The 23,570-nt window shown below is 40.6% G+C and overlaps 2 protein-coding genes across 6 annotated transcripts in view; one reads left to right on the forward strand and one right to left on the reverse strand.

Moving 5' to 3' along the window:
* Positions 1-3,018: 3,018 nt before the first annotated feature.
* Tmem69 (transmembrane protein 69) lies at positions 3,019-8,607 on the reverse strand. Of its 2 annotated transcripts, none has more exons than NM_177670.4 (3): positions 7,364-7,434; positions 6,259-6,394; positions 3,019-5,220 (listed from the first exon to the last, which is right to left on the reverse strand). In NM_177670.4, exons 2-3 carry the CDS (start codon positions 6,298-6,300, stop codon positions 4,525-4,527), a joined length of 738 nt encoding a protein of 245 aa, NP_808338.2. In that variant the 5' UTR covers positions 6,301-6,394; positions 7,364-7,434; the 3' UTR covers positions 3,019-4,524. The 2 variants fall into 2 exon arrangements, with proteins under 2 accessions (NP_808338.2, XP_006503070.1); XM_006503007.4 differs by lacking the exon at positions 7,364-7,434 and adding an exon at positions 8,402-8,607 and having other exon boundaries at positions 4,511-5,220.
* Positions 8,608-8,669: 62 nt separating this feature from the next.
* Gpbp1l1 (GC-rich promoter binding protein 1-like 1) overlaps positions 8,670-23,570 on the forward strand; it is a 36,724-nt gene continuing 21,823 nt past the window's right edge. Inside the window, exons 1-3 of one of the 4 annotated variants that reach the window (XM_017320452.2) lie at positions 8,670-8,780; positions 20,655-21,672; positions 22,362-22,474. In XM_017320452.2, coding sequence (XP_017175941.1) covers positions 22,415-22,474 — 60 coding nt within the window. In that variant the 5' untranslated portion in view covers positions 8,670-8,780; positions 20,655-21,672; positions 22,362-22,414. Of the gene's footprint in view, positions 8,781-9,148; positions 9,320-9,569; positions 9,641-20,654; positions 21,673-22,361; positions 22,475-23,570 lie in introns of those variants that run through there. The other 3 variants (XM_006503485.4, NM_029868.3, NM_001368177.1) reach the window with 3 other exon arrangements.

The following is a 23,570-nucleotide window of genomic DNA, read 5'->3' on the forward strand; positions in this document are numbered from 1 at the left end:
AACTTGACAATATTTGGAATGAACTACAATCCGGAATTGGAAGGCTCACCAGTGACCCTTATCTGGAGGCTTGGAGATCCTTATCTGGATCTTGGTTTGAAGATCTTGAGCCATAGTGGCTATGGATTCCAGAAGATTGAATCTCCGAGTTAAGGAACACACCTTTAATCTGGGCTATGCCTTTCATCTGGGATTAAAGGTGTGGTGGAACACACCTTTAATCTGGGCTATGCCTTTCATCTGGGATTAAAGGTGTGGTGGAACACACCTTTAATCTGGGCTACACCTTTTGCTGGAGACAATATAAGGACATTGGAAGAAGGGAGTCTAGCTCTTGCTCTTGCTCCTTTGCCTGCTTGCTGCGTGAGACTGAGTAACTGCTAGATCCTTGGACTTCCATTCACAGCTGCGACTGAACAATTGTTGGGAATTAGGCTGCCGACTGTAAGTCATCAATAAATTCCTTTACTATTTAGAGATTATCCATAAGTTCTGTGACTCTAGAGAACCCTGACTAATACACCTGGGCCTCCCCATGTGCAAAATACACATATACACACGCCACACACAAGAAAGTAAGGGGGAAACCAAGTAGTATATTGTCTTCATACTTCTGGAGGCTAGAAATGTGAAATCTGTGAAATCAAAAGGAAGTTAACTTGCTTGTGAGGGCTATCTGCTGCATGCATCTGGTCTGGTCTGGTCTGGTAGGTGGCCACTATCATACTCTTATGGTATTTATTCCCCATGGTCCCAAATATTCACTTTTACAAAAACACTAACTATATCACATAAAAGCTCATCATAATCACAATATAACAAATTATATAACAATATAACTATGTAAAGGTCCAATTTTTGAAAGTCATATGACTTACCAGGTGTTAGTAGTTTAAAAGCTTAAAGAGTAGTTAACAGGTAGTAGGTGTGTAAAAAAGTAAACAGGTAGTAGGTGTGTAAAAAAGTAAACAAGTTGCTGTTGTGATACATTTCTTTCTTCCTTCTTTATCTGGAGACTATTTTAGTGTTTGTAGTCAAACTCACATAGAATTGATACTAATTCAGTGTGTTAACTTTGAACAGGTGTGGAGAAATAAGTATATATCAGTATAGTTACTAATTTATGTACTATGCCAACATACCACATAAAACTGGCAAACTTTCCCAAAGTTGATACAGAACTTTAGTTCTTTAAAAATTCAAATGTGTATGTATGTATACACATCTGTCTATATATGACCAATAATAGCATCAGTAGCAACAGTAGCTTTTCTTGGTTCTACAGTCACCTGAACAAAATATAATGGAGACATCCTATATGTTCCATTAAAAAAAAATCCTAGAAAACAGCAAAATTCTATTACTGTTATGATACCTGCCTGTCTTAGGGTTTCTATTCCTACACAAAAATCATGACCAAGAAGCAAGTTGGGGAGGAAAGGGTTTATTCAGCTTACACTTCCATACTGCTGTTCATCACCAAAGGAAGTCAAGACTGGAACTCAAGCAGGTCAGAAAGCAGGAGCTGATGCAGAGGCCATGAGGGATGTTCCTTACTGGCTTGCCTCCCCTGTCTTGCTCAGCTTGCTTTCTTATAGAACCCAGGACTATCAGCCCAGGGATGGCACCACCCACAATGGGCCCTCCCACCTTGATCACTAATTGAGAAAATGCCTTACAGCTGGATCTCATGGAGGCATTTCCTCAACTGAAGCTCCTTTCTCTGCGATAACTCCAGCTGTGTCAAGTTGACACACCAAAGCAGCCAGCACACTACCACATTTTATTATCTTCTCAATCATCGTCTGGAATAAAAATACTCTTACTCTAGTGTAACACTGAAAACATCTGAAAAGCACAGTCACTATCTTGATAGTTATTCTCATAGTAGGAATTAGTAGAAGAGAAAACGTGTGTGTGTGTGTGTGTGTGTGTGTGTGTGTGTGTGTGTGTGTATAATTTACTCATACAACTTGTAAAGTGGTGTTTGACTGCTTATATCAAAGATATAACATTCAAAAATAATTTCCTTTGATTTACAGTTACACAACATAATCTCTGATCCTCCTGCCTTGACCTCCTAAGTGCTAGGATTGAACACTTGTGTTATCACTCCCAGCCTGTGGGGTACTGGAGAGCAAACTGAGGGCTTTGCATGATAAGCAAGTATTTTATCCACCAAGCCACATTCCCAAGCCCCCAGACTAGGTTTTCAAGTTAAAATCTGAATTGTTGGCCTGTTCGTATATTGCTCAGTAGCTGTGCTTGTACAGAATGTAGGAGGCACTAGGTTCAAGCCATACTACTATGGGAGGAGGGAAAGCAAACCAAGCAATGCTTTTTGCCATTGTTTAATTTATTTCTCTGTGTAGTACTGGCTGTCCTGGAACTTGCTAAGTATATAACGCTGATCTATGTAGTTTACAATGCCTGATCATGTTTTAATATTTGAAAATTTTTATTTTAGTGTATATGAGTATTTTATCTGAATATATGTCTATGTACCACATACTTGTCTTGTGCCCAAGAAGGCCACATCCAAACCCCAAGAACTTGTTAGCACAGTGCAGGTACTGACAATTGAACATGGTTTCTCTAGCAGAGAAGGGGGTGCTCTCAACCACTAAGCCATGTATGTCTCTAGCCCTTTTGCTATTATTTTAAAAGCTTCTGTAGGTTAAATGTGGTCAGAAAACACCAAACAAAAGCTTAGACATGTGAACAGCCTTTCTGTGAGTGGCTTTCCTTATTCCACTATTGCCTACCACCTTGAGAGCCACAGGTCATTTCACTTCATAAAACTAAGTTATGTCAGGTAAAATACACTTAGACAAACCAGGTGTCATGCCACACGCCTTTAATTCTAGCACGTTAGAAACAAAGACAGGCAGACGTCTATATGCTCCAGGCTACCATGGCCTACATAGTGAGTTTCAGTAAAGCCAGAGCTACATAGTAAGGCCCTGTCTCAAAAAAACAAACAAACAAACAAAAGAAACAAAGGCTTAGACAATCCAGAAGTGCTAAAAAAACTTGACAGCAATACTTTTATTTTTAAGGTTCTTAGTAGTGCCTTAGATTCCCATCGCTGTGAGGAGACACCATGACCAAGGCAACTCTTATAAAGGACAACATTTAATTGGGGCTGGCTTACAGGTTCAGAGGTTCAGTTCATTATCATCAAGGCAGGAGCATGGCAGCACTGGCACTGCTGAGAGTCCTACATCTTGTACCAAAGGCAACCAGGAGAAGACTGTCTTCAGGGCAGCTAGGAGGAGGGTCTCAAAGCCTACCCCCACAGTGACACATCCTCCAACAAGGCCACACATCTAATAGTGCCACTCTCTGGGCCAAACAGATTCAAACACATGAGTCTATGGGAGCCAAATCTCTTCAAACCACAAGTAGGATTCTTTTCATGAAATATGACTTCATGATTGCTAGATTCTAATACAGGATTTTTCATCTTTTACTTTTCTCAGTATAATCAAAACACTGAAATGTTTAGGTACATGACTATACAATTCACAGACACACAAAAATGTAAACTAACCTTATATGACATAATAAGGATTAGGACATTTTTCAAAATAAGTTACTTTGAAATAATTTTTTTTTTTTAAAGATTTATTTATTTATTATATGTAAGTACATTGTAGCTGTCTTCAGACACTCCAGAAGAGGGAATCAGATCTCGTTACAGATGGTTGTGAGCCACCATGTGGTTGCTGGGATTTGAACTCTGGACCTTCGGAAGAGCAGTCGGGTGCTCTTACCCACTGAGCCATCTCACCAGCCCTGAAATAATTTTTATAATCCCAACACTCAGGAGGCAAAGGCAGGTGGATATCTGTAACTTTTTGAGACAGGGTTTCTCTGTGTAGCCTTGGCTCTCCTGAAACTCTCTTTATAGACCAGGCTGGCCTCGAACTCAGAGATCCACCTGCCTCTGCCTCCTTTCTTCTAGGATAAAAGGTGTGTACTACCGCCATCTGGCTAAAAGAAATACTCTTTAGAAAACAAAAACAAAAACTATGTATGAAGAATAAATTCCTACCTGTGGGGGGGTGGGGGTGGGGAGGAAGGAGCCAAAGGAGGAACATAATTGTGATGCTAAAATGCAGCTTTACAGGATAAGAGATACAGGCTCAATGCTCAAGACTATGTACTGCTCTAGACCCAAGTTTAGCTCCCAGCCTAGATATTGAGTAGCTCAGAACTGTCTGTAAAGCTAGCTCCAGGGGTCTCTGGAGAGATGGCTCAGTGGTTAAGAGCACTGACTGCTCTTCCAGAGGTCCTGAGTTCAATTCCCAGCAACCACATGGTGGCTCACAACCATCTGCAATGGGCATCTGATGCCCACCTCTGGTGTGTTTGAAGACAGCTACAGTGTACTCATATAAAATAAACAAATATTTCTTCAAAACAAAACAAAAAAAAAAAGCTAGCTTCAGGGGATTCAACAGTCTTCTGGCCTCCACAGACACTGTAAATAATACCAAGAAAGTATTTTTATATTTCTATTTAATCGGGTCTCTTGGGCCCTTTTTCTGGATAAATATTTTCAAGTATTAAAGTGACTACAAATGAGATAAAAGCCACTAAAGTACTTACAATCCTTAAGGCTTTGAACCAGTTGGGATAATGTGGTAAGAGGAAAAGTTCATTGTGTAATGCTATCCCTAAACCTATTATTAATGTGACTATGGCTTCATTGAGTCTTTCAGAAAATAGGATGGCTGCCCATGAAAACAGAATAGGACTCATACTGCTAGCTAAATTAATGTAGTCTGGTTTGGCTGGACTACTTTCTGGCAGAACAAAACCCCATCTGATCCCTCCCAAGAAAGCTAGGAAACCGGCTCCATAAGCCATCTGAGTGAAAGCTAGGACGGGGATATAAGACTTTGTTATTACCATGAGAAGTGGGGGAGCAGTAAAGGGGATTAACCCCGCCAGAGTTATATATAAAGCTGGCTTTGGGCTATCGAGTAGGTAAGTGATGGTGCTTCGTTTCTTTGGAGGAAGGACTGCCTTCTGCTTTTTAAAGTTGCATGGTGACACATGATAGCATTGTATCTTCCTCATACACACTTGAAATGATGGGGAAAGCCAAGTTCTTGGAGGCAAAGAGGAAAAGTTCTGCAGTAGACATGTCTTGAGAGAAAGTATGTCTATTCTGCCAGCTCCAAGTCTCACTGTAAAAGGGTTCTTCAGCATCTATGAAGGAAACAGAACCAGAAGACAAAGTTTAAAAATAAGAACACATGGTACAGAGAAATACATGTAGGCAAAACACCACATATATAAAGTAATAAATTGGAGGTGGGGGGGATGGCTCAGTGATTAGGAGCACTGGCTGTTTCTCCAGAGGATCCAGGTTTGATTCCTGCCACATGTGGTGGCTTACAACCAATTGTAATTCCAGTTCCAAGGAGATCTTACACCTTCTCCTAGCTTCCACACACATCACATACAGGTGGAACACAGATATACATGTAGGCAAAACACCCATACACATTTTTAAAAAAAAGCTCTTTAAAAAATATCACTTTGAAATTAAAAGGAGCACTACTTACCAGTCATGGTGAGCCCCGAGAAGCATGCAGGGACTGAGCTCCTGCTGGTCTTTACTCCTTTTGTCTTCAGTAAGAATGCTTTTCCTTCAGCTGCCTACATGGCCATTCTTCTTTTCTAACCTCCTATTTATGTTATATAATCCTGTCTATTATTTTCTGGTAGGATTTATTCTTATTTTCATGTGTGTGGGTACCCTCAGTGGAAGCTTCAAGTCCTTTAATGATGAATTAGCAGTGGTTGTGAGCCACCCAACATGGGTGCTGGGGTCAAACTAGAGCCCTGGTCCTCTCTATTTTTTTATTTTATTTATTTATTTATTGGTTTTTCGAGACAGGGTTTCTCTGTAGCTTATTTATTGGTTTTTCGAGACAGGGTTTCTCTGTGTAGCTCTGGCTCTCCTGGAACTCACTTTGTAGACCAGGCTGGCCTCGAACTCAGAAATCCGCCTGCCTCCCGAATGCTGGGGTTAAAGGCATGTGCCACCATGCCCGGCTTCTCTCTATTCTTGATATTCCCTATTCTCTTTCCCTGATGTATAGTACTCCATAGCAGTTATTATTTGACATAGTAAATATTTTACTTATTTATAATTTGCCCATTGTTTTCCTTCCTCACTTGAATACATATTTCTATATCTGCCATAGCCAAACAGTTATTGACAAATAGTGCTCAACTAACCTTTGAAGATGCTCCAGAAACTTTCTGGATGAAGTGTAGCATTCTGGTTTCTGCTCAGGGTTTTGTCCAGGGAAAATGCAATTCCGATTCATATATTTTTATAGTTGAGGGGGATGGCTGAATTTGAAGCAACGCCCTATACATAAAACAAGATATCGCTTAATTGTATACATTTTATACATTTATAAGAAGTCGTTGCTGGGCAGTGGTAGTGCACGCCTTTAATCCCAGCACTTAGCATTGGGAGGCAGAGGCAGGCGGATCTCTGAGTTCAAGGCCAGCCTGGTCTACAGAGTGAGTTCCAGGACAGCCAGGGTTATACAGAGAAACCCTGTCTCAAAAAAAACCCAAAACAACAACAACAACAACAAAAAGTCAAGAAAATCTCTTCGATGAAACATAATTTATTTTGATTTATTTATGTATTTATTTGCCAAAGTGTCACATATTAAGGAAATACGTTTTGTGCTGTTTTTGTTTTCTGAAGAATAATTTTAGTTTTGGCTGTTTGGTTTAATAAAAAGAGCAATGTGAAACTGAACATTTGGATTTAGCAAACATCTCTACCACTTCTTAGGCACCAGTGCCTCATCTTTAAAACTGACAGTTATACCTTTTGTTCCCAATAATCATATATTCTCTTTAGTTATTGTGTACTCGGGGCTGTGGAATTTTTACACTATAAATGAGAGCAGCCACAAATATCGCTTTGTTGTGAATCAAGCAATGTAATTAAATGTTTTCCATATATTCTCCACCTTTTGGAATTCAGTAACCAGTGGAGCACGTGTTTTCTAATTTTGGAGGATTATAATCAGGCTGAAGCCCTGAGACAGAAGCTGATGTGGAGATTAAAAAACTAAAAGCCGTGGCCAACTCGCTCATTCCACGAAAAAAAAAAATGACCAAATGTTTTCATTTCGCCAACGCAACTACCACAAACTGGAAGCTCCTAGCTGACATTTTAGCGACACGAGCGGAATTTAGACACAAAAGGTCCTTAAGACGCGTGGGGTAACTATACATCTATATACCAATACCAATCCTTAGTGACCCCACCACCACCTCCTTCCCAAAGTGTACCCTTGACAACCCTGAAACGTACTTGCCACCATCACACGGCGCAAAAGTTGAACAAATTCAACCAGAAACACCGAAACAACACTTCCGGCAACTGGAATCACACAGCCCCCCCACTTCCTGAGTGCAGGAAAATGGGTCCGGATGGGAATTAACGGTAGCAAGTTCCGACTCTTCTCTTTCCGTTTTTGAATGCTTCCCTCCCTCAGTTATTTTACATTATTTTTAATGTGGATGTTCATGCATGTGCCCACTCAGGCGAGAGGCTTGGATTCCCCACAGTATAGGTGCTGGGAGCTGATCTGAGGTTCTCTGTAAGAGCAGTAAGTGCCTTTAACCACAGAGCTGAGGGCTAGTCTAAAATATTCTAATTGAAGTCAGCTTTCAGATACCTTACAAGTCTCTGTTATGGGATCTCTAACCAGTTTAACACACACACACACATATTCAGGAAGTAGAGTACAATTTCTGAAATAACCCCCAGTAACAGTAGTGGAAGAAGCTAGGAGGAGACTTGGAGTTGGCTGATTTGGCCTACGGAATTATTTTATTTTTTTAAAGGCAGGATTGCCTGGAACGCTTAACTTGCAAAACAACGTTGTTGAGTCGACTGGACACATCTTCCTCCGCATTTGAGTCCTTTATTACTACCACTGGGCGAGAAAGAGGTGTTGATTTTGTTTTTACCTTATTCTCTATTACCTAGAAATTACATTGAGGAATACAGAAGACTGGGGCCCAACATTCAGAATTCTATGAATCAAAGTGTGGCGTTAGGGGCATTGAGCTTGAAGGTCATCCAGGAAGTAACATTGTTGAATTTATCCTCTGTGTGATTTATTCTAAGTCTCCTCTCCCACCCCCAACCTGCCATCTGTCGACCAAAAGGAACAGCTACCAAGTACTTCGAGCGTTCTTGGCTCCTTGTGTAAAAAGCTGAAGACAAAAAGGAGAGTTCATTTACGTAGGGACTCCTTTTTGACTACTTCCTCCATTCTAAGCAGTAAAACTAACTTCCTGAAACATTCGTTTTTAGTGAGACGCTGTCCGCCAGTTTTATTACCTTCTCTGGCAAGGTTGTACGGTCCCTTCCTGTCGTGCAATAGCCAAGAGAGTGCTTATAGACTCTTTTGGGGGTTTATTAGCAAAGACTGGGCTGGAGCAGATTTCAACCCTCCATTCTGGCGGCTCCGTGACGCCTGCAATGCCCATGAACTACAACTCCCGGCAGGTAGTGCGCCCACACCGCCGCGCATGCTCTAGTCCGGAGGGGCGGGAGTATGTGTGTGTCTATGGCTTGCCTAGGACTGTAGTTTCCACGGCGCGCGCCTGTGAATGGAGGGGCAAAGGTGTACAGGGCTCGGAAAACACACTCTTCCGCTACTTGTTTGACAATTCTAGTAGTTGGCGAAGCATCTGGTTCACAATCGAGGTGTGAGAAGGTGAAGAAAGAATGGGTGGGGGAAGAACTGGTACAAATATATCCTCCCATATTCACGTGCTCCCAGGCCGGAGGACCCGGCTGGGAGCTTTAAAGGGGCGTGCTGAATTCGGCTGGTCCTCGCCCCAAGAGCGGCACAAGGAGAGGCGAAGGCTTTGCGGAAGGGAGAGTGGACCGACCGGCGTCGCGCCGAAGGGCGCCGGGGGCGGGGCGGGAAGTAACCGCTGCAGGAGCAGCCCAACGTTTCCAGAGCGAGCCGCGGGCGCCCGGGCGGGGTCACGAAAGCTGGAGCTCACGCCTGCGCGTGCGCCGGTGCTAGTGGGCGTGAAGGAGGCGGGCCGAAGCGGCAGAGGGAGGGCCCAGCCGGCCGTCGCTCCTCCTCCACCCGCTCTGCCCCCTCCTGGGCCTTGTGGGCCGGGCAGCCATTTTGGGAAGAGCTTTGTTATGGTTGTGGGCTAGTCACCTCTGCTGGTCGGAGAAGCTGAGGACGCGTCCTCAGACGCCGCGAGTCGTCCTTGACCGTAGCCCCGCCGCTGCCGGGTGAGTATGGGTCCTGGACACCGAGCAGAAGGAGACCTGGAGTGGTCCCGGCACGGGCTCCGCCGGCACCTAACTGGCCGTCTAGGAAAACTAGTTAGAAGAAGGTCTTGCACAGGTGGTTGGGTGTGGGTCCGCCGGGGTGGACGAGGGACCTGGGAGTCGCCGAGTTGGAACGTCCCCCTCCCCCCCGCCAACGGGAGGAGTCTTGCACACTAGCGTCGCCGCGGCGGTTCCAGAGCTCTCCGACTTCAACTTCAGTTCCCGGTCGGAAACGCTCACCTGCGGCTCCGGCTCCTCTCCAGGAGTTCCGGCTTGATAGTGGTTGAGTGATTTGGTTTACTTGGGTTTTATTATCATTATTATCATTACTATTATTATTATTATTATTTTACCTTTCTTTAAAATAAGAGCCGAAGGCTTCTGTTTTCCAGTTAAGAGAAACTTAACGAGGAAAAAGTCGTGTAAGTCAAATGTGGACTATCTGGGCGAAAGGGAACTTCCACGCCCGGAGTCGCGGTTCTCTGGGGTAGGGAGACCTTTTCAACTTCAGATTGTCTTACTGGTTATCTACCAAACTCCGTCCCATTGGAGTGGAAGTTTGATTAGTTGAAGTGGCTTAACTAGTCGTTTTTATTCCATGCTAAATCTTCCCAACCCATAAAATTCAAAAGATACTGAATCTAAAATGGCTGTAGCCTGAGGAAGAACCCTGTTTAAATGCTTAAATATAATAACATTTCAGTCGTTTTTTCCCCTATGGGACGTTTTCTCTTAGGAGTTTTTGACAATTGGTACCTTTGAAGAGGGTAGGTGTAAGCGAAGGTGAGGCTCAGGAAGTTTACTGCAAAAGTTTACATAAGAATGGGTGCGGTTTTTTGTTTTTGGTAGTTGTGAATAGTTCTGAAATTGTGCTGTGGTATCAGTTTTGTCTGCCACTTTTGTACTCTGAGGTTGGCATGTATAATGTGTTGAATAGTTTAACTTTGATAACTCTTACCCGGAAAACCAGAAGTTAGTGGTGGTTCATGGTTTTTGTTTAGTAATAAAGCCACTTTTTTTGTAAATCTCATCAAAAACTAAAGAGTATTAGACGCCAGTAGACAGATTTGTAGTTTGTTGGTGGTCGAATGTTTTTTGTTTTCAAAATGGGTTTGTCAGTGTAGCCCTGCCTATTCTAGAACTCACTCTGCAGTCCTTGCTGGGCTTGAACTCAGACCCTGAGTCCTGGGATTAGAGCGCTTTTATCACTTCTGCTCCACTCATGAGGTCTCATGTTTTTTATGGTAGTTTTCACCTCAGAACCCAAGAAATTTGGGCATTTACAAAATAAAGAAACAATTTTGCAAGTGAAAATATATTCTGAAGTGTAATGCTAGGTCCTTCTCTCCCACTTTTTTTTTTTAACTAAAGGCAAGCTTCGCTTACAAAACAAAACAAAACAAAAAGACCCTGCCAGAAGTGCAAAAAAACAATAGCAAATTTTAATTTTTGGAAAGGTGTGATTGAGTGAAATTTCTGTCTATTTAAAAGATAAGATAGAGTGCAAATTGTGGATCTTTGACGATCCATTCCCAGGATAAACTGCCACCTTTCATAGAGTTGGTTTCAATTACATTTATATATTCATTTAGACGGTAAAATTTTTGTTCTAGGAATTTTTTTCTTATGTATATGGGTAGTGTGCCTGTATGTATTCCTGTGTAAACGTACATATAGGTCCCATTGAGGTCAGAAGATAATGGATCCCCTGGAACTGGGGTTAAAGACAGTTGTGAGGTGGTGTCATGTGAGTGTTGGGAGTCAAACCTGGGTACTCTGGAAGAGCAACAAGTGCTCTTAACTGCTAAACCATCTCTTCAAAAGCCCAGGAAATATTTATTTACTTATTTATTTTGTTGGTCTTGGAAGAAAATCATTTAAAGTTCTTTTTGAAAATTAGAATTGCTTTCTGTCTTGACATTATTTTACAGTACTAAATTCACCTTTTTTACCTTTCTTCTGAGTGTTCTAAAATGGCTTGCATTTATTTGTTAGTCTAACCTTTCAGTTTATTGTGGACAGTGTGCTTTAAGAATTCGTGAAGTTGGGAGACGGAATGGGAAGCCTTTATTTTGAAGTAACAGAATTCTTTTTTGTTTGTTTGTTGTTGGTTTTTTTTTTTTTTTTTGGAGTTTTTTTGGAGTTTTTTTCTGTGTAGCCTTGGCTGACCTGGAGCTCACTCTATAGATCAGGCTGGCCTGGAACTGGGTTCCATCTGCCTTCAAATGCTAGAATTATCTAAAGGAGTATACCACCCTGTCAGGCTTTTTTTTTTTTTTTCTTCCTCCAACCATTTTAATAATTTGTACATGATAAGAAATCTGTGAGTGTACTTGTGTGTGTTTCTGTATACATAGAGACACACAAATTTGTTGAGACAGAGTACTACTATGTAGGACAGTGGTTCTCAGCCTTCTAATGCTGAGCCCCTTTTAATATAATTTCCCATGTTGTGGTGAGGAATTCCCACCATAAAATTATTTTGTTTCTACTTCATAACTTTAGTTTTTCTGCTTTTAGGGATTATAATGTAAACATCTGTTATGTGACCCCCTTAAGCCCACAGGTTAAGAGCCACTGGTGTAGATTCATGCTGATCCAGAACTCACAGAGATCTACCTGCTTCTTCTGCCTGTCCTATGCTGAAATTAAAGGCATTCTCCGCTGTATCTGGCTACTTTTTATTTTCAGTGTAGGCGATTAAACCCAGTCTAGTGTATGCTACAAAACATACTGTCACTAAACTATATACCACCAGCCTATAATTTATTTTCTAAAGTATGAATTAATTCTGTTATTAACATGCATGAATATTTTGCCGGTGTGTATGAGTGTCACGTTTGTCTGGCACCCTCGGAGGTCTGTGTTGGGCCTTGGATCCCTGGGACTGGAGTTACAGACAATTGTTAGCTTGGGTTCTTGGAATTAAACTCTGGTTCTCTGAAAGAGCAATTGGTCTTAACCACTGATCCAGATCTCCAGCCCATATGATTGATTTATGGTTTCTCAAGCTAGCCCTGACTGTCCTCAAACTTTGTAAACTGCTGGCATGAACTCAGAGATCTACCTGCCTCTGCTTCCCGGTTGCTGGGATCAAAGGTGTCTACTGCCACTGCCCCATTCTTTCTCTCTCTCTCTCTCTCTCTCTCTCTCTCTCTCTCTCTCTCTCTCTCTCTCTGTGTGTGTGTGTGTGTGTGTGTGTGTGTGTGTGTAAGTAAGTAAGTACACTGTTGCTCTCTTCAAACACACCAGAAAAGGGCATTGGATCCCATTACGTATGGTTGCTGGAAATTGAACTCAAGATTTCTTAAAGAGCAGTCGGTGCTCTTAACTGCTGAACCATCTCTCCAGCCCTATAATAGAGGTTTTTAAAAATACTCATTTAAACAGTTCTCAATCTTCTTTCAGAAGACAGCAAATCTTAATCTTATAGTTTAAGACTAATGTGCCAGAAAAGACTGTAAACTATATCAGCTTTTCTTTTTTCAGTCCTGCTCACAGAAGGCAGACTATGAGACTATAAATATTTATTAATAAATGCCTAGGCCATAAGCTTTGGCTCATTTCCTTTCTAGCTTGTAACTTATTTAACCATTTAAACTATTCTGTCTCCCATGTGGTTAGTTACCTCTCTTTCAGTCTCAGCCTTCTTCCCTCAGAGTCTCTCCAAGTTCATCTAACCTTCTGGTTATGCTGGTCTCCTCTGTTTTTCCAGTCTTTTATCTCATTATTTCCCAGAATCTTCTCTTCTTACAACATCCCACCTCCTGTTTCCTGCCTCAGCTTATTGGCCATCAGCTTTTTTATTGACAGGTGATGTTTATAAGAGATTCTCCATTTGTCCAAACTGCTTTTCCCCCCTTCTACCCTGGAGACTAGCTATGTCTACCCTGGAACTCACTGTGTAGACCAGGCTGGCCTCAAATTCAGAAGTTTGCTTGCTGCTGCCTCCCAGGGGCTGGGGGTCAAAGCTGTGTGTCCCATGTCTGGCTCAAAGTACTTTGTATTTATTACCTTAATTAATAATGGTTGTGAGTCCATATTGTGGGGTTGTTTTTTACCTTCCTGGTACTGGGAATTGATTGAACTGAACACCTCATGGCTGGTAAGCCAACCCTCTTACACTTAATTTTATCTTTATTGTTGTTATTTAAGACCATGTCTCACTAAGTTGTCATGGCAGGCCTTGAACTGTGAACCTCCTGCTTTGCCTCCTTTCAGGTAGCTATGATTGGGTGTGTGTGACGTCATGCTTTGCTAAGCAGATGTTTTTTTCCTTACTTTGTGTTGTGAAACATGAAGATGAGATGCACTTGACTAGTAGACAAACCTAAGTAAGCTGTCACGGTGTTTACTACTGAAGTACTATATGTGTCTTTGCTCTTGTGTGGTTGGTTGAGGGCATTTGTTCTGTTGTGTTTTGTTTTGAGACCTGGTTTCACTCTGTAGCCATGATTGGCTTGGAATTTGCTGTGTAGATATAGTTGCGTCAAACTCAGTAGAGATCTGCCTGCTTCTGTCTCCCTAGTGCTTAAGTTAAAGGCCTGTGCCACATCGACCTTAGTTGATTTTTTTTGTTTGTTTGTTTAGTTTTTCAGTGATGGAGGTTGAACTTTCTCACCCCACCCCTAGTCCTGGTTGCTTTTAAACATGAAAGTTAAACTGTTGTAACATTAGGGGGCATGAGCCATTTTAAGGTATCCTAACAAAACTTGTTTATAGAAAAGGCAAAATTTAGGGCAGACAATAGCGCTTAGTTGGGTAGAGTTATTTGCTGCCAAGCCTGAGAGGGTCTGAGTTTGATCCCTGAGATCCACATGGAGGTTAGGAGAGACTAACTCCATTATATTGTCCTTTGACCTGCACACTCATGCTGTGTGATAAAAAAGAAAAGAAAGGCAAATTTGAGTCAGGGAGATGCTGGGGCATAAAGTACTTGCCTCCTACGCATGAGGACTTAACATTTCTTTTTTGTTGTTGTTGGTTTTTTTGTTGTTGTTGTTGTTGGTTTGGTTTTTTTTGTTTTTTGTTTTTTTTTTTTTTGTTTTGTTTTGTTTTTTGAGACAGGGTTTCTCTGTATAGCCCTTGAACTCAGAAATCCTCCTGCCTCTGCCTCCAAGTGCTGGGATTAAAGGGGTGCGCCGCCACCACCCGGCAGGATTTAGATTTCTATCTGTAGAAATCCTGTGCAAGCAGAGACAGGAGAATCTGGAAACACATGGAACTAACCTGGCATATGCAGCAGCAAATCAGACCCTGTCTCAGACAGGGGAGAAGACATGGGCTGACATTGGAGATGCCTCCAACGTGCAGTGAGTGGCACAAGTTCACCTGCATTCATAGGAGCACACACAGGTCTATCTGTCAGTCTTTCTTTCGTTCTTTCAAATAGAAAAGGCACATTTGCATTTGTGTTGTGGGAGGATCTTGGTATTCCAGGTAAGATAATATTTACTTTGTAAGTCGTTGTATTGGTGTGGTCTAGAAATTAGCTTGTTTTTGTTTATGCTGAAGATCTAACACTTCAAATGACTTTTAAACCCAATGATTTCTGTTTGCTATTGCACTCTGCCTCAAACAAAACTACCGGAAGTCAAAATACTAAAAAATGGTTTTATAAGAGAAGCTGAACTTCTTCTGTCTATGGGTATACTTTAATTGTAAGGTTCATTCATTACCTAATATGGATTGAATTTTATAGGTGATTTCAAATACACTAAAAGTTATAGAAAGGCAACTATTACTTTATATTCCTCTACCAAAGCAATCATCAGCCCATAACTGGTTTGTTTGGCAAACAAATTTTTCAGCAAAACAGGCACTGGAGGTAGTACTGTTAGCACAGGTTTCATGTACTGGTGGCTGGGAGTATCTGGTAGACCACAAAGCATTATTTCCAAAACAAGAAAAGACTTTACAGTTTGCCAGCTGAAGTATAAAAATATAGGATACCAGCATAGCTATAGTTTCCTTTTTGAGGGAAGGTGGGATGATGGAACTTGGTGCTGGTTATGGGGATCTGGCCCAGGTCTTTGCACATGACATACTACCAATGAGTTACACACCATTAGCCTGATAGTCTTTCTTAAAGAAATTGATTTTAAAATCCTCATTATGTTTATCTTCATTTTCTGTGAACAACCAGCTTTGTTATTAAGACTAAAGGCCAAATCCCTGGACTGAAAAAAATATTGAACATAAGGTTTAAGATTGGCTGTACTTTACATTTGACTTGAAAACCCTTATTTATACTTAAAAGTTTAAATTTTCACTTACTTTCTTGGTACCTATAGATATATTTATAGAATAATTAACATATTTTTAAGTCTCTTTGAGTGTATGGAATGTGGTTTTGGAGACAGAAGAAGGCTTCAAATCCCTAGAGCTGGAGTTACAGGCAGTAGTGAGCTCCCTTGTAATTACTGGAAATCAAGCTCTATTAATACTTGAAACAAGTGCTAAAAGGAAAAAGATTATATATTAGAGTCCATTTTATTTTATTTTATCTTTTTTTTTTTTGGTTTTTTGAGACAGGGTTTCTCCGTGTAGCCCTGGCTGACCTGGAACTCACTTTGTAGACCAGACTGGCCTCGAACTCAGAAATCCGCCTGCCTCTGCCTCCCGAGTGCTGGGACTAAAGGCGTGCGCCACCACGCCCGGTTTTTTATTTTATCTTTTGAGATAGGGTCTTAACTATCTGCCTGCCTTTGTCTCTCCGGTGCTGGGATTAAAGGCATATGCCATTACACCTGGCACATTGAACTCTTAAATTTTTTTTCATATTTATTTGTGTGGGTATATACATGCCTTGGAACATATGTTGAGGTAGAGAACAATATTTGGAGTAGTCCTTTGCCTCTAGCATATGGGCCCCAGGGATGGAGTTCAGGTTGTTGGACTTTTCCTGCAGGTGCCAATAAGCACTGAGCCAGCCTCCTGGGCCTGTGTTGGACTTCTACAGCATATATGTTTGTGAGGGGTGGAGAGTTGACTCGGTGGTTAGAAGCACTTTCTGCTTTTGCAGAGGACCCAGTTTCAGTTACCAGCATTCATGTGGTGGCTTGAAGTCTTCTCCAGTCTCAGGGCTTTGTGCATGCTAAAGAAGCACTCTGAGCTGAGCCACATCTCTTCTTGAGAAGAGACTTTTAAATAAATAAATGTTATATATTGTATGTGTCACAGTGCTTGTGTGAAGGTCAGAGGACTTTTTAGGAATTGGTTGATTGAGAATAACTTTTATAAATAATAAGAAAAATTCGCATGAGGTTAAACAAAAAGTCTTTTACATAAATATACCCTTCCAGATCAATGCAGTTTGAAATTATTGATAAAAGTTAGCCCTTTTTGTTTTCAGATAAATAGAGTCTCTGTAGTTTAGGCTGGCCCAGGACTCTTTGATAATCCATCTTCTTTAGTGCTAGAACTACAGGCATGAGCCACCACACTTGAGTGAGAAAAAAACGGTGATCTTTACTAATAACCTGTTTGTAACAGTGTAGTTAGTGACTTTTGGAGCAAATGTTTTTAAAATTTTTTTTCCTGGTTTTAAAATCTTGAGGTTTAAATATTTAGATATTAAGGATTTAGCATAGAGTTCTTGATCCTAAGTTAAATTTCCAGCATTGTAAAAAAGGAAAGTGAATAACCTTAAAATTTCATAAACAGCATGGTAGGTAACTCACTCCTGTACTCCTAGCTCTTGGGATGAGGAGACAGTAGGACTGTGTTCACCATCATCCTCTGCCTCACACAGTGAGTTAGTTGGAGGCCAGCCTGAACTACAAACAGGGCTGGGACTTGGCAGTGAAGAACAGTTGTTGCTTTTGCAGAGGACCCAGGCTTGGTTCCCTACAGCCACATGGTGGATCACAACTGTCTTCAATTCTAGTTCTAGGGATCAGATGCCCAATTCTGACCTGCATGTATACCACACAAGCACATGATGTACATAAATACAAACAATTATTTATTAATTTATTTATTTTTGTTTTTTCGAGACAGGGTTTCTCTGTGTAGCCCTAGCTGTCCTGGAACTCACTTTGTAGACCAGGCTGGCCTCGAACTCAGAAATCTGCCTGCCTCTGCCTCCCGAGTGCTGGGACTAAAGGCGTGCGCCACCACCCCGGCTCACATAAAATAATTTTAAAGAAAAGCAACTACCACCAACAAAAAACATGTTTCATGATCCTGCCTAATATAGCAGCCTTAATGATCTGAATCTTAAAAGCCAACAGTAATGCTCAGATTGCATCCAATAATAAGCATGCTTTTATGTTTTATATTCTGTGCTCTGGTAAAATTTATCTTTTAATATTTCTCATTTGGAAGAGTTTGATTTTAGACTTAGTTTTTAGTTGTTTGGTAGTATTATTAGGTTTGTTTGCATTAGACATTTGTGTCCTTTGACTGTAATAGCTTTAGAAGACTACCTGAGAAAAGTTGCAAATGTTTCTATTTATTACTTTAAGAAAATTTCAGGAAATTTTTTGGGGCAGGTACAATGATAGCACTTAATCACTGGCAGGATTTTTGTGTTAGTCTACTAATTTATTTTTACGATGATCTTTATTGCTCTTTTAAAAATATATGTATTTTACATTTTGTGTGTAAGTCGGGAATCTGCTTCCATTTTTTTACTTTATCGGTTCTGGGGATCATAGTCAGTTAATCAGGTTTGTTATCAGACTCTTAACATCTGAGCCATCTCTCCAGTCCATAGTGTTTGTTTTAGCCCTTTTTATATTGGCATTTTATTAATTTTACTGGGAGAGAAAGCTGAAGAGGCTGTGTCCATGAATATGTATACCCAGGCTGTGCCAGTGAGCTACAAAGAAATAAAGACAATTGAGAATTCATTCCTTTGGCAGTTGTGGCATTACTAGCTCGAGCAGTTTCCTAAGCCAGCTCTTCCTGTGTTGTGATTGTGGCATTGGTTTCTACTGCTTAGTTTCTGTTGTTTTATATTTGTCAAATCAAAGTCTCCTAATTCTCTCAACTCCAGTGGTGTTTTGATGAATTCTTTTCCTAGTTAAGTTACTAAATTTGGTTTCTTTTTGTTTGGTTTTCAGCTAAGGGCCTTGATTTGTAGAATTTACTTTCTCTATCCAGTATGTTTAATTATTTTTTAAAAGAATTTACTTGGGGCTGGTGAGATGGCTCAGTGGGTAAGAGCACCCGACTGCTCTTCCGAAGGTCAGGAGTTCAAATCCCAGCAACCACATGGTGACTCACAACCATCTGTAACGAGATCTGACGCCCTCTTCTGGAGTGTCTGAAGACAGCTACAGTGTACTTACATATAATAAATAAATAAATCTTAAAAAAAAAAAAAGAATTTACTTATTTTTATTTATGTGCATTGGTGTTTTACCTGCAGGTATGTCTGGAAGAGAGTGTCAGATGTCCTGGAACAGGAGTTAAAGACAGGTGTGAGCTGCCATGTGGGTGCTGGGAATTGAACCCAAGTCCTCTCTGCAGGGCAACCAGAGCTAGTAACTGCCTAGCCATCTCTCTGGCCCCAGTTTTATTACTTCTATTAATGATAGATTTTTTGAGACAGGATCTCTGGCTTTGGCTGTCTGGAGATCAGAGAGATTCTTCTGCCTCTGCTCCTGAATGCTAGGGTTAAAGGCGTGCAGCACCACTTCTGGCAGGGATTTTTGTTTTGTTTTGTTTTTTTAAGCACACAAAATATGGGTTTTATGATGGCATTCCTATGTGTATCATTGTACTTTGGTTGTATTTGGCCTCATCACCTTCCTTTACCCCTTCCTGCTAATCCTCCCCTCCCAAATAATTCCTTTTCTTTTATGCCTTCCATGTTGAAATCTAGATTCCCCATATGAGAGAAGACATACACTATTTGTCTCCTCATTACCTCCTCCTCCTCCCCCCCCCTTCCTCCCTGTATCAGTTACTTTTTGGTTGCTATGATCAGAAAGCAACTTACAAAAGAAAGAATTACTTTGGTTTATTGTTCTAGGAGGGAGCAATGGCTCAATGGTTAAGAGCCTTTTATAAAGGATAAGACTTCAGTTCCCAGCAGCCATGTCAGGCAGCTCACAGAGTATTTGTGACTTCAGTTCTGGGAGATCCAAATCTCTTACTTCCAAACTCATTCATATATTCATTCATATACATATATATATATAATTTTTTTCCCAAGACAGGGTTTCTCTGTATAGCTCTGGCTGTCCTGGAACTCACTCTGTACACCAGACTGGCCTTGAACTCAGAAATCCACCTGCCTCTGCCTCCCAAGTGCTGGGATTAAAGGCGTGTGCCACCACTGCCTGGCTCATATGCATATAACTAAAAGTAATAAAGCTTTTAAAAATTTCTTTGATCTGGGTCTTACTATGTTGCCGTGACTGGCCTGAAACACTAAAAAGTTTAGTATGGTTTTCCCCCAAATCTTGTCTTACAAACATCCCTGATTTTAAAAAAACAAAACAAAACCAACTATCTTGCTGGACAGTGGTGATGCACACGCACCTTTATTCCCAGCACTTGGGAGGCAGAGGCGTTTCCTCACAGATATGTCTGTTGTCATGAACTCGGTATTTTGTAGTCCTTGATTTAACACAGTAATGCACAGGATTTGTCAGCAAAGCAGAACCTGCCCAAAGATGCAAGTTCTCTTATCAAAAAGGAACTTCTGGAAGATTGTTGGGAATTGGGCAAAGAAACATTTGAGTCCTCTTAGTTCATATCAAGTTAGATCAGAGCTTTATTTGTCTCTAAACTGATAATTATCTAAAATATGCACAATATAAATAAGGCGAGAGATTGTATTGGATAATACCTAATAATTAGATAGTGATCACATTGGTAGTGTTTCCTTCTGTACACTATATGATATGACCAATTTGGTAAGTTGAAAATCTAGATGTAAAAAGACCCAGTAATTGGCATTTCTGAATACCTTTGATGGCTATTTCTGGAAATGGTTGGATTTGTTTTGTTTGGAAATCTATGCTTAAGCAAGATTTATAAAATCTTTAAAGGACTTAAAAAGGTTAGGTGTGGTGTGATATGCCTATAGTCTGAGCTGCTTAGAAGACTGAGATAGGGGGCTGTTTAGGTCAGGGACAACCTGGGAAGCATAGTAATTTTCTTATCTATGTAACAAAAAGACTTGTAGGCATATTATTATAGGCAGTGACAAATTAAATTAATATCTAAATTGTATTTAAGGAATTTACTCTCAGGTCTTTGATTGATATTCATTAGCAGTTATGTGTGACTGGTTTTGCCTCTTCTAATTATGTGTTTTGTTTTATTTTTTTTCCCTCAGAGATTGGCAGACTCAAGTGGCCTTTTTAATGTTTGAGTAATGATGGAGATGGACCCAAATTAGAAAGTGATTTCTTCAATAAAGCAATAGAAGATTCTTCCTATCTTCTGGAAGCTCAGTCCAGTTTTGGGGAAGGAGGAGAACAAGTGAAATACAGAAAATTGATAAGAAGCAAACCTCATTTTGGAATTCTCTTTTCTTCCTGACCCTTATCTTTTCTACTTATAATTTTGCTTTGAATGTATAAATAGTAAAGACCAAAGAAATAGGGATATATATTTAGGAGCTTTATACCAAGAAATTTGCCTTGAAAGCTGCTATTCTGTGGCAGGAAAACTATATCAAGTTTCTATTGGATTCCTTTTTCAAAAAACAAAACAAGACTTCTTATATCTTTAGATTTTGAAGGTTAAAACTATAAAAGCACATCTCTCTGCACAATGCTTTAAGCAGTTGTGTGAGATAGTGAGATTTATGTTAAAAGCTTCTGTTGTGGATAGTTTGCCACTGGAATTGATTGTGCAGAAGCTCTCTTACAGTGCTTTACTATTACATTTGACCTGTCACCTTGATGACATTTCTTGCCCACATCTGAGACCATTTGTCCTTGTAGCCATGACCTTGTTATGAACAGTGCTTGCACTCACTGTGCAGATGTCCATGTTTTGCCTATTTGAGCAACATTACAGTGCCATTACTCAAGGCAGTTGAATGAGGTGAACATAGACATAGCTTCCCCCCTTTCCCCCCTTTTTTAAATGTAACAAATAACCTTTTATGTTCCCCTTCCCCCCCTTCCCCTCCCCCTCCCCCCTTTGGAAAAGTGTTGGGAAGGAGGTATTGAGGATGAGCCGTTGAGAGGATTAAGAGGGTGGGCCACACAGAGCTGGGCTTTTTTGTGCTTCATCACAAGGCGTGCTGCTGGCCAGGCTATTTTAGCACCCTTCTTACAAGAACACCTCGTGGAAGATACAGGCGGCAACTTTGGATACAGGACCACAGAGGTGACACTCTGAGGGTAAATATCATTCATGGGTCTTAACCTTTGGAGAAAACATCCATTATATGTCATGAAAAAATGCCTGTTGTGTTGTGAAGGATTTAATTCTCAGTAATTCAGGAACACCAGTGAATCTCAGGTACAAGTTGATATGTGAGACGATATTCCTAAGGTAAATGGAAAAGCTCTTGAGAGGTTCTGTAGCAGTGACCCACTTAATGCTTCGACCCTTATTACATCAGTAACCTTCTTCTTCGTCTTTTAATATAGTTAAATATTAATAAATATTCCTTGTGTTGTGGTGACTTCCAATCATAAAATTGTTTTTATAAGTATAATTTTGCTGCTGTTATGAATTATAATATAAATATCTGCTAAAAACCCTTGTAAAAGTGTCTCTTGACCACAAATGGGGTCTTGTCCCACAGGTCAAGAACCACTGTTCTATATGTATTTATGGTAGGTGTTTTTGTTTTGCCTTTTTAGGCAAAAACTCAAGAATGTTTTTGCTTCCTTCCTGTAACATTCTTTATTTCCATCATATTTGTGTTATTTAGAATTCCTGAGATTTAAAATCTTGAAAAGTAATCTGGAGAGTTTTCAGGGTTTAAATCTTTTATAAAGGGGAACTGTAGGTTAATCACAGACTCCATTATTACACTGGTGTCATACTTTTAGAATCATGAGTGATTTGTGTTCTTGTTTAGATCCTGGCCATGAGGTTGGATGCCTCATCTTGCTAAAAAGACACTGGACCTAAATGGCGCAGCATGACTTTGTTCCTGCTTGGCTAAATTTCTCAACGCCACAGTCATCTAAGGTACTGTCTTCTCCTATGCTAACTACCCACACCTAACAGCTGTTCATCCTGAGTGCTGTGTGGCTTCTGCTTTGTGCTTCAGGCTGTGTTGCTGTTCTTGTTTTAGTTATTTTAATGAAAGAGAGTTATATTTTGTTTTTCATATATGTCCTACTTTTCCTCGGGATTTCACATGTATTTATAGACTTCCCATTCTCTTAAGAATGTATTGATAGTTGGATAAAGGGATGGCAAGAACAGTTAAGATCATTCTGTACTCTTGTAGAGGACACAGGTTTGACATCCAGAATCCACAAGGTGGCTCAGAACCATCCATAACTTAGTTCCAGGGGATCTGACTCCCCTCCTCGATGTTTGTGGGCACCAAGCATGCATGTGGTGTGTGTAGCTACATAACATTCAGGCAAGGCATTTATACATGTAAAATAAATCTAAAAATGTCTTTAGGAAAAAGTTCACATTAATATGTACCTTAATGCCAGTGTCTCTATTTTTCTAAAGGTGTATGTGCACAGATGTGCAAATGCCCTTGAAGGTCTTTGAAAAATGACGGTTGCACGTCTGTATTTACAGGTCCCTTTTGAAGGAAGGTTGAATGCTAGTTGATGAGTGCTTAGCTTGTGCCTTCTCCTCACATTTATAGCTATTTCCAGAAAAATTCAGGGAGAATCTTTGCAGCTCACTTCACTGACTCCTCATAATCATATTTAGAATTCACAGCTGGGCAGTGGTGGCACACGCCTTTAATCCCAGCACTTGGGAGGCAGAGGCAGGCGGATTTCTGAGTTTGAGGCCAGCCTAGTCTACAAAGTGAGTTCCAGGACAGCCAGGACTATATAGAGAAACCCTGTCTCGAAAAACCAAAAGGAAGGAAAAAAAAAGAATTCGCATTTTAGAAATCCCGTGTTCTAGTGAAGCTGGCAAATCAACCAGAGGTCTCACTTACAAGTAAAGGATATATAGAAACCTGGGGAGAAGACTGTTTGTAAATTGCTTGCTGCACAAACATGACGAAGTTTGCCCCACCTTCACTTAAAACTTGGGAAAAGTACAGCAGCCCACCAGTATTTCCAGTGTTAATAGCAATACTAGGGAA

This window comes from Mus musculus, chromosome 4 (assembly GCF_000001635.26).
Source record: "Mus musculus strain C57BL/6J chromosome 4, GRCm38.p6 C57BL/6J".
Lineage (NCBI taxonomy): Eukaryota > Metazoa > Chordata > Mammalia > Rodentia > Muridae > Mus > Mus musculus.

Excerpts from the sequence above, each read along its gene's own strand:
- Tmem69 (NM_177670.4), bottom strand. The coding sequence starts at position 6,300 with ATGCTACACTTCATCCAGAAAGTTTCTGGAGCATCTTCAAAG. Across the intron at positions 5,221-6,258 it reads TTTCTGGAGCATCTTCAAAG|ATGCTGAAGAACCCTTTTAC; the intron begins GTTAGTTGAGCA and ends TTTCCTTCATAG.